Source organism: Podarcis vaucheri (genome assembly GCF_965113315.1).
Source record: "Podarcis vaucheri genome assembly, chromosome: 2".
Lineage (NCBI taxonomy): Eukaryota > Metazoa > Chordata > Lepidosauria > Squamata > Lacertidae > Podarcis > Podarcis vaucheri.
The window spans coordinates 36943138-36954366 of record NC_138760.1 but is presented as its reverse complement, the minus strand read 5'-3'; the positions used below and the strand labels follow the sequence as shown (position 1 = coordinate 36954366).

The window sequence follows — 11229 nt, the reverse complement described above, 5'->3', positions numbered from 1 at the left end:
TGATTTACACAGAGACAAAGTTGTTGAATACTGTCGTATAACATTTATTTGAGATGGACAAAGCTGTGCATGGAGTAATTGAGGTTAGACATCTGCTTGTAAAGTTCAAATTACCATAGATTATTTTTGAGGATGAGGTTACTTTTCTTTCACCATGTTCTGAATGCATACCCTGACAGCTAGAAGTGACCTTAATTTTACTTTCAGATTGAGGGAAAGTTTCCATTTTTTGAGGCTCTACATCATTATAAGGGAGCAAGACTTTTGAGAAGACTTTATCTGCTTTGGGGTAAGAGAAAACTCCACAGGAATCCTAGGTATCAAGTGACTGAAAGGAGAACATAGAGTTGGAAGGACATCCTTGGGTTTAGTGGTTTTTGTTTCCTCTCCAAATATAGCCCTTATATGAGCCAAAGTGAGCCATTTCTCTGAGGTGGCACATCAGGAGGGGCAATTCAACTACACCCACACCCACACCCTGGCCTGTCATGTAGGGCATATTATTTTAGGGAGTGAAGCTTAATTTTGGCAAATTTCTTCAGATAGGGGTCTATAAAGGCAGCAGTGGTGGTGGCAGCTGTGGTATGCAGGTGAACATACCGTATTTGAGGTTCTACATAGCAACACTATGTATTTTTAATGTGCTGTATTCTGCTTTTTTATTAGAAGTAGAAGGCGTACTTTGTTTTCCTAAAGTCAATTCGTTAACTTCCATCATTTCCATTTTGGGCATCAGCTATTTGCTCTTCATTTTCATCATCACAGAAGATTTATTTCATTTGATTATAATCAAGCATCCTGCTTACCTCTCTGCTTATATTCAGCAAGCCTTCTTTTCTTATCTTCCTGCCACTTCCAAATCTGGCAAGCCAATCTGATGTCCTATCATTTTTGATGATTTTGATGTAATTTTGCACACATTTCCCCCCACAAAAAAATAATCAGACAAGTTTAAAATTATTAGAAATTCCACAAAAATGTTAAAACATCAATATTTTTAAGTACTTATTTACCAAGTGTAATGGATTTAGTAGTTGGTTGTGCGTAAGTTGCCGCCACTGCTGGCTAGGTTACCTGGTTAAACCCTTTCTGACTGAACAGCCTCCAGCATCGTGACTGTCTCAGTCGCTGGCAGAATCCGTCAGTGGGCGTTTCTTGAACTTCTTCCAGCACAAAAGTTCTTTGACGCCAAGTCTCCTCCTACTCTCCCTGCGCGGAAGTCTTCTGCGCAGGGAGGGTGTGGGCAGCGGAGTACCCGTACTCTGTCCGCTGGTCTCCGGCGAGGAGTCTTGGAGCCTCTTCTCCGATTCCCCCATCTGCCCCCCTTCTCTACTGGTGTTACGCTGATTTCCTTCCCCAGCGGACGGGCTGCCTCTCTCCCTACTGGGACCCTCTCCGCCATCCCTCTGGAGCCTTCCCTCCGCCTCTAGCTCCGATGGCAGTTCCCTGACACCAAGCAACATTAAATTGTATTCAATTAACCCAAACATATATTGGATTCTCAAGTTATCTTAAAACTTTTTAGCATCCCTCATTTTTGGAGTTGGAAAGTTGGAAAATTCAACATGCCCTGCCACTTTAGGAGTGCCTTTGCTGCATCAACAGAGCACTTTGCAGGATCCTTCCTCAGAGTGAGGTAGGTGGACAAGGTGGCTCTGAAGAGCACCTCTGCTGCTGTCACTTTGCCACCCCTGGCAAAATTTGTGAATGGGCAAATTTAAAATTTTATAGTTTAACAGTTTACCAATGTTTGACTTGAATCAAAATTTGACAGTACAGCAGCAAACCAGTATACAATTTCATGTGTTCTTTGGGGCCTGTCCACAGAGCCAAACTCTGCAAAGAACCTAAGTCGCAATGTAAGGTTCTTCTTCAGAGTGAGGTGGAGGCCACACAACATTTCTCCCATCCCAGAGAAGGAACTGTGACAGCAGGGACACCTTCTGAACCAAAGTAAAACACATGTTCATTTAGTTATGCGCTCTTTGTGAAATTGCCTTGCTTAAGTATCTACTTTATGTTTGCAAGGGAGAAGGAGGGGGGGCATAACTTTGCCATGTACTTGTTACCTCACAGACCCTCCAAGTGTTCCTATTTCCCAGAGACCGTCCCAGATTTACAGAAGCCATCCCGGTTTCTGATTTTATCCCAGAATGTCCAGCTTTTCCTTAGGACGTCCCTATTTTCATCGGGGAAATGTTGGCGGGTATGACCATCTGATGTGACCCTAGCAGCCTCATCAGGTCTAGCGAGCACCAGCTGCCTCCCTGCTATGATCGTAGAAGTCCAGCTGTGATTCTGATGCAGAATTGATTTTCAGGCATAGCTGCATACTATCTGTAGTATATTGGCCCTTTTGGTTTGCCATACCAAAACTGTGCTTTGCTTTGATCCTGTCTTTGAAGCTGCATTGTTTCTGCTTGAAAAAACTTGTTTTTAATTTTCTTGTTAGTTATACGCCCTCTTTGTGGCCTCTTAATGGAGCAGTTTACTGTTGTGAGCTTTACTCTGCATATATTGTACTGAACATGTATTGCAGTGAAGACTGAATAGTAAAGAAAAAGAAACATTTTACAAGCCATTTTGCTAAGGAAAAAGAGGGGAACTCCTGAAAGTCTTCATAATATGACTAGTTAGAAAAGGCTGTCTTTTAAAAAAATATTCTGTTAACAGCATTTCTGCTCTGGTTAGATAACTCTATCCTTCTACAAAATACATTTCTGCAAAACATGCCCTGCTATTAAAGGTACTGTAGTTACTTACTACAGTAAGTAGTAAGTAACTACTTACTACTGGGGCAGTTTGAGTACTTTGTTTTTTTCAACTGGAGCAAAATAGAATTACAGTCGGATATGGATATGGAAGCCATATCATTATTAGAATCAATTTAACCATAAATTCTTAGTTTGTTTCAACTGACAGTAATGAAGGGGTCTTTTTCTTTCACAGACTGTGAATTAAGCTCAGACAGTTCTAATATATCATTTTCTGGTAGGAAATACAGAGCTGCAAGTGCTGCACTGGGTGACATTTCAAGAAGAAAACTGCATGAAAAATTAGTGTGGGATACTAGATTAAAGAGAAGATTAGTATTTCTACTGTGAGAGCCTTCAGTATTTGCTTCTCAAATAATATGGCCTCCAGGATGAAAATAACTATATGCCAACTCCCTCAGTGCCATTGAGATTGTAAATAAGATATTTTTCCATTCAAAGCACATGTTTTAATAAGGCAATTTGAAACTGCTTTATAGGGCAGCTCTCCTACCACATGAGAGAGAGAGAGAGAGAGAGAGAGAGAGAGAGAGAGAGAGAGAATGAGTGTATGTGTGTGTGTATGTAGTATACATTAAGTGGATATGTGTGTGTCAAGGTTTATTTGCTTTAGATGAAAAATGTGTTTAATATCTTACATGTTTTAAAGACACGTGCGAAAAAGTAAACCAACGTATTAATTAGGCCCACCTTGCTTCTTCCTCCCCACTCTCAGTGAAGAAAAGAGTACGATTTGAAAACAGAGGCGCCGAATGTACTTTTGCAACTCATGAAAAGTCCTTTAATAAAAACATAAACCAAAAAAACCCCAGGGAATTGCACAGAGAGTTGGTTAAGGGTCTGTTTCTAAATTATAGCTTGCATTTCTTGCAGGAAAATCATGAAACAAAAAAAACAAAAAAAAGATTGATTTTTGGCAGTGGTGTTTTCTTGAGCCATCTTAATTGTAAAAGGTGCACATGTAACATTGGTGAGAGGATCAGAACATGCTCATGACTATAGTTTTCCCAAAGACTAGGGAACAAAGCTGAGGATGTGCATAGTGAGTGGCTGGGTAGGGGGACATAGCAAGTGCCCAAGGCAGTTGTTTCTGTCAGGGGCATAGCATGTCCAGTGCTGCCCGGCGCATTAAGTTAAATGAAAAGTGATGAACATTTGGGCATAAAATATAAACTGATTGGGTCTGAGCTGGTTTGACTGACCGGGAAAGAGATCTTGGGACGTGGTGAATAACATTATGAAAAAGTTGACCTATGTGTGGCAGCTGGGGGAAAAAGGGGGGGGGGGAGGCAGCAACATCCATGTTAGGGATTATTAGAAAAAGGGATTAAAAATAAAACAGCCAATATCATGAAGTATTTATTTAAAAAATCTATGGCATGACTATACTTTGTGTACTTACTGTTTTGGTTGCTGTATTTCAAAAGGATATTGTAGAACCAGGAAAAGTGCTGAAAACGGCAGCATAGATGCTTAGAGAGCTGGAGCAACTGTTACAAGGAAAGGTTCCAACATTTATTTTGGGGTTTTTTAATTTAGAAAAATTGGCAAGTTAAGGGGATCAGGAACAAAATAGAAGCATATACAATTATGCATGTAGTTTCCTCCTCACAGGGCTACATTTCCCCATCACTCTTAACTACAGTTCCCAGAATTCTTTGAAGGTGGTCATGTGCTTTAAATGCATGGTCTGCATCAGCCCTTAGGTGGCTTTTTTTTTTTTTTTAAGGGTAGGGCTTTAAAAGAGGATTAAGTGAATGCATGGAGGATTAGACTGGGGAGCAAATGTGAGGCAGTGCCATGGCCCTCGTGACCTTACGGTGGGCTCCTGTTTGACCATGGTGGGAAGCAGGATACTGGACCAGATAGGCCTTTGGTCTGATCCAATTGGACTCTTCTTCTGTTCTTATATTCCTCTACTGTTTGTTTCCTCCTTGTTAAGAGTTTAAGCAGGCGATAACCAGAGAGGTGGCCTTTTCAGCCATAGTGCCTCACCTATGAAATTTGCTCCTCAGAGTGGCTTGCCTGTTGCCAACTTTATTTTCTTTTAGATACCAAGTAGAACCCTTTTGTCTCCTATGTGTGTGTTATTGTTTTTAAACCTTTTAGGCATTTTGAAATGTTGCTGATTGTTCTGTTTTTGTCTGCTGGGTTTTCAAAATTACGGTATAGGTATCTCGGTTTTGATACTTTAGTAGTGCATATTTCCATGGAACCAATTTAACCGAAGCGGTGTATATACCGTATATGCTTAAGAATTTGAGACCAAGTCTCAAACTGCATGCTCAAAAACAAGAAGGGTTCTGAAGATCACTCCTCATTATTTAAAATACTGATTTCATGTTGCAGTTAATTTTCCAAAGTTCCTTAATTAGTGAGTGTATATAAGGATCGAGGATAATGTGCCCTTGAGCTCCCTGTGCTACTTTATTTGTGAGATTATGATGCACATCTCAACGTCTTTTAATAACTATCTTGCAGTATTTAATGTGTACTAATTACCTGTGAAACATATAATGCCATAAAGACTAATTTAAAATCTCTTGCTAATTTGTTGCTCGTCTTGTCACCAGAAGATAGGGAGCCGGGGGTGATATCAAATACCAAATTCCCCCTCATAGCTGCTGTTCATAGTGTGCTAGGGTCAGTTTCGGGAGTTACAAAAAAGCACTGTAGGAGCCAACAAATAACTTATAGGCCAGAGACTCACCAGCATTGTCTTGCTGACTTGTACGAATACAGTAATTACTGAGTTGACATTTACTCGCATCTCTTGGAACCTCCTGGCCTATCAGAGCACAAATTTTGTTCATCTTGACATATATTTTTTTGTTTCTCCTTTTTATTCATTTCTCCAGCCTGAAGAACTCACCAATGCACTGGAAATCAGCAATATTGTCTTCACTAGTCTCTTTGCCCTAGAAATGCTTCTGAAACTGCTCGTGTACGGCCCTTTTGGCTACATCAAAAATCCATACAATATATTTGATGGGATCATCGTAGTGATCAGGTAACTGGCCTGGAGTTGTCATTTTATGTGAGCAGGTAAAGTGATTTCTCCCAACTGGGATGTTTAAAATAAAGCTGCAGGAAAATAGTAAGGAATGTCTGAAATGTTTATGGGGGTCTCGGTTCTTTTGCTCTCTCTGTTAGAATATGTGCTCCAGAACTGCTGTGAAAACTTCCTAAAAACCAGTGCTGTCTCCCGTCTCTTGTGATTATGTGCAGCAGCACCATTTTGATAACTTCTTCAGGGGAATTTCCTGCATAGGGGAACCACTGAACAGCAGCTACTTAAATGCTATTTTCCTTCCTTGTGGCAGCCACACACTGGGAATGGCAGCCAAGAATGTACCTGTTTCCTTTAGCACATATTATCTTTAAAAAGTGCATGACCAAAAAAAAGATATTTCTATCTGCAGAACTTTCCAGTTGAAGAGATCGTTCAACATTTACCACTTATCCATTAAGTAAAGTATCCTCAAAGTGGGCTTATACCTATCTGGCTGCTTGTTCAGTTTTCAGGCACATGCAAAATATGTTAGGAGTGTATGCTGGCATAATTCTTTTTAATTCAAATGCAAGTTCTGGCTAGAAATTTAAAATTTTCAGAAATCCTAAGGTCTTGGGGGGAAAGCTGAAATATATGCAGTACTCAGTAACTTTGTCCACCTTAAACATTAACAGTTTAAGAAAATGAAAAGTGTTGGGTATATAACTTTATTAGCTGTTAACACACCAAACAGGAGCATTTGGTGTATTTATGAAATCTTTTTCCCCCAAATCATAATTGCATATGTACCCAGTCTCAAAACGTGTATCAACGTTATAGTAAACAAAATGAGATTGTTTGCATCTGGAAGCAGTATACATACAGAAGAATATACTACAGAAAGAGAAGAAATTGATTTTTCCAGAGAGAAAGCTCAGAACAGCACAATTCTTGTGATGTAATTAAATTTCACGGATAACTTTGCAATAGGAAAATATGAGGTCCCCTCCCCCTTCCCAGTTTATAACAACATTTTCAGTGGGTGATAATACTGAGTCATTAAAAAAAAACACCCAGGAAAATGTATGTTTCTCCATTTGCCCCTGGGCCTCCATATTTCTGCAGCAGATACTTGTAGGTCTGTATTACCTGAAGTTCTTGTCTCATGTAGTATGCAGCATCCTGTGAGCATCCCTGTTTCACACCACTGAGCTCTACTAGCTAGTTTGTACTATAGGCCTTCCCCACTTTTGCTATATGCACTCTATGCATGGATGTACTTCTCCCTCACAAGAACCCATTTAACATTATTCTTTTATTTTCTTAGTGTCTGGGAGATAGTGGGACAGCAGGGTGGAGGCCTGTCTGTTCTACGGACCTTTCGCCTTATGAGAGTCCTGAAACTGGTCCGTTTCATGCCTGCTCTCCAGCGCCAGCTGGTGGTGCTCATGAAAACAATGGACAATGTCGCCACATTCTGCATGTTGCTGATGCTTTTCATATTTATCTTCAGGTGGGTACTTAAATGAGCCCCTTCATTCCCTTTTGAAGCCTGTTGTGTCTGTGCTTTGAGGTTGAATTGGCCAATATTAATTTATGTGCCATGGCAAAACAGTACAAGTTGCTAAGATGGAAAGTGATTTAATGTACAGTGCTACAACTCTGCATATTTTGAAAATGGTAGTTATTTCTTCCCCCCCACCTGAGTGGTGTAGTATGCTTCTACTTCTGATGACTTTAACCCTGAAACTCCCCAGGCTGAGCAACACTTTGGTTTTTAGTTTGTGAACCCTCAAGAGTCCAACAGTCTTCATAATGTGAGAGTCTTCAAACTTTTTCATTCCAACAAATGAAGCCTTATCATATATGAGCCTTCAACTGCTAGGCACCACAGGGCATGGTGTCAGAGCTCAGAGAAAGTAGCTTACTAAAAGCTGAATTCCCATTTCTTTTCTTTTTTTTTCTTTGTCCCATGAGTGGCGGGGTGCAGGAGTAAGGAACTTCACTCCAAACATTATTTGCTAAGATGGAGGAGTCTCTCTTTCAATACCATCTTGTTCTTGTTCTTTTATTTACTCATTTCCCCCTTTCATTCAGTATTCTTGGGATGCATCTCTTTGGCTGTAAATTTGCTTCGGAGAGAGATGGAGACACTCTTCCCGACAGGAAGAACTTTGATTCCTTGCTCTGGGCCATCGTTACTGTTTTCCAGGTAATGCAACCATTACGGCTAACATTTATTTATTTCACAGAGTTTATATATTGGTTGATGGTAATCAAATCTCAAAGAGATTTTAAAAAATAATTCAAATTGATTTACAGAAAGAATAAGCAAGCACCTATCCCTTGAAGACATAACAGCTTGAGATTCTCCAAAATGTCATACTGAATGCTAAGAGAGAGCACGTGCTATTTTTTTCTTGAAAAAGAGGTGCCGGAACTCACCATGAACGCCTCCCTCATTCTCTTATAATGTCAATGGTGCCCACCTGAGAGGCTAAAATGGCAATGGCACCCACTGAGTTCCAGCTGGAAAAAAAGCCCTGGAGAGATCTATAAGCATTTTGGGAGTAGGAGTGGGGAATGCCTGCTCATAAAATACAGAACCTACTTAAGTTTTGGTTTTCTGGATGCAGTTTTTAGAATCCAGTGTCTTTGCAGGATTTGTTTTTGTTGTCTGAAATGCTGATGTGAATGACAAGCTTTAAAAAGGCAAAGAATTGAAACAATTATTTATTCAAAGAACAAAATATGCTTTTTCACTTCAACTGAGCAGGACAAACTAACTTTAAGAGAGTGCAAATGATCTGTGCTTCTATCTCCCTTAACGTGCCCTCCCCCCCCCCAATCCAGATACTGACTCAGGAAGACTGGAATAAAGTCCTGTACAACGGCATGGCTTCTACCTCTTCCTGGGCTGCCCTCTACTTCATTGCCCTCATGACATTCGGAAACTACGTTCTCTTTAACTTGTTGGTTGCCATCTTGGTGGAAGGTTTTCAAACAGAGGTAACGCCTTGAATAACTTATTTATCTCATGCTTGCTATTAGGTAGTACGGAGGATTTAGAACCCCCATTATCTTATGAGTAGATCTGGCAAACAGAACAAAAGGGAACATGTAGCACTAACATTGCCTTCCTTAACAAATACTTCAGTACAGTATAAACCAAACTCTTTAGCTTCTATCAAAGGCTAAACTGAAAATAGCCAGCATTATTATAGATGCAGAATTTATGCAATAACTACTGGATGGAATGAGTGCAATGCCAGTGCCTTTGAAACAGGCTTTGTTGCATTTAGGAGCCAAATTAAAAGCAACCTCATAAAAGCATGGACAAAGTTGGAAGAGGAGTGACATTGCTGCCTTTCTTGCTGTTGTTTCTTAGTGAATGTCTTTCTTCCTCCTTAAGTGCAACACTTTGGCATATATATTTTCAGTTCCAATTCCCCACCCCCCACCCCATCTCTATGGACCAATTTGCTAGAAGCTGGATCTTTTGCTAACTAAACATACTCTCTGCCACCATCTGCAGACAGCTGGAAAGCAAATCTTTGAACAGAGTTTGGCCTCCATGTTTTACTGGCAGGTAGCTGAGTCCTCTTAAAACTAGCCCCCAAGCAGTTCTCCCTGCAGCTGGGGATGGTGAACAAAAATCTAGTCTCAGAGCAGTAAACTGTCATAGTGAAGGTCGAAAGGCAACATTATTCTGCATGATTTCCCAAGCATGCCTTTGATTTTGGGCTTTGTTCAGCAGTGTCTAGTGGTAGCATGGGTTCTAAATTAAAGTGTTGTTGATAATATAGGTGTGACAGGAGAATAACAACCATTGAGGTCTGTCACCTTTTTTGCCATCATATTCATTCACACTATAAAAACCCATTTAGAAACGCTGCTATGCTTTTTATTTCTTTCTTTCAAGTGCAGTTTAAGGAGAAGATTTATGGGGGCCTCTTAGGGCAATGCAGCTAGAGTAGCTGTTTATTTGTTTTTAATCATATCTTTCCCAAGTGCTTTTATTTCATTTATGTCGTTTCTGCTTGGTATCATGCCCATGTCTCCATGTAATAGTATTGTTTTCATCTTTGATAACCTAGGAAGGGGTCATTGCACCAATCCTTTCTTTCTCAAGGAGTGGGAAATATATCACACTTCAGGCAGTAAATGCACAACCACCTCCTGGCTCTTGCCCAAATGGTTCCAGGATTCTTTACTCTTGAGTGTGTTGGTCCTAGTCTACCTGCCTAGACTGGTCAAGTCTACCTGCCTAGAATGTCTCTTACTGATAGTTTTTTGTTTGGTTTGGTTTGGTTTGGTTTGGTTTGGTTTGGTTTGGTTTGGTTTGGTTTGGTATGAATTGGTTTGGTATGAATGGCCTGAAATTAATATGGTGCCCAGTGCTATTTTCTAGAAAAAGGGATGCCAGAACTCACCACAAACACCTCCTTTGTTCTCTTCTAATGGCAACGGCACCCACCTGAGAGGCGCCAAAACTGAGTTCCGGGAATTACAGCTGGAAAAAAAGCCCTGATGGTACCCTTAAGTCTAAAGGACACATGAGTGTAGCCCAGGGGCAACTGCCCCCCTAAATCAGTCAAAATCAAAACAAATCTGAGGTCGTCCCCCCCCCATAAAAATACTGGCTACACTCATGAAAGGACATGTATAGAACACCAACAGGTTTGCTATTTCTTTGTGGTCGGAATGTCCTCTGAAGTGAGTCTGCAAAACTATGAATTCCTACACAGTTTACACAGATTTAGGATGTGTCCTTCTTTCTTAATTTTTGTTCTATTTAAAAACAAATCAAACAGCCTTCGAGTTTCATTCGGGCTTTTCCTTCCTTACAACGTGCTTTGCATACAAGTAACCCTCTTTCAAATAAAGTAGCAAGGTTTATTGCTGTCTTGTCACGTGAATCTTTAAAAAAAAAAACAACCTCAAATACTTTTTGCTCCTTTAAGTGCCCTGACCCACCCACTAATTTGAGATTTCTCTCTGAAAACTTCTCTCGATGTTGCGGTTGGTTTTATCTTTGTGATCCTCAAGTGCCTTTCTTCAACTCTGGAAACACTTTGTTAATTTTAGTGCCTGACTGTGCAGGACCCTTTCGTTGCTAAGCAGCAAGCAAACATACAAAGGAATGGGGCTGCTCTAAAACACACACACACACACACACAAACTTTAAAACATAAGCCTCCCTGGTGCCTCATTCAAGATGCACACATAACACATTCCCTGCAGCGTGCAAGTGGCTTATTTATTTATTTATTTATGCTCAGTCTGAATTTTGTGTCTGAATTTGCAGCAGTTGTAAGTTGTGCAATAAGAGGAGTGCGACTCTGTTTGACAGAGCTGGTAATGCAAAAATTACTGACTGAGCTGTCAGGTCTGTACCCTGGGGGATATATTGGGGGGGACGGGACACATTGGCTTCTGGTGAGAGAGCTTTCTGTCGGAGAT

At 40.5% G+C, this 11229-nt stretch overlaps 1 protein-coding gene across 13 annotated transcripts in view; it reads left to right on the top strand.

Moving 5' to 3' along the window:
- Nucleotides 1-11229, top strand: part of CACNA1G (calcium voltage-gated channel subunit alpha1 G) — a 335700-nt gene that overhangs the window by 229975 nt on the left and 94496 nt on the right. For all 13 annotated transcript variants that reach the window (XM_082211012.1, XM_082211010.1, XM_082211008.1 and 10 more), the window contains exons 10-13: nt 5633-5784; nt 7094-7279; nt 7864-7978; nt 8620-8775. In XM_082211012.1, the coding sequence (XP_082067138.1) occupies nt 5633-5784; nt 7094-7279; nt 7864-7978; nt 8620-8775 (609 nt within the window). The remainder of the gene's footprint in view (nt 1-5632; nt 5785-7093; nt 7280-7863; nt 7979-8619; nt 8776-11229) is intronic.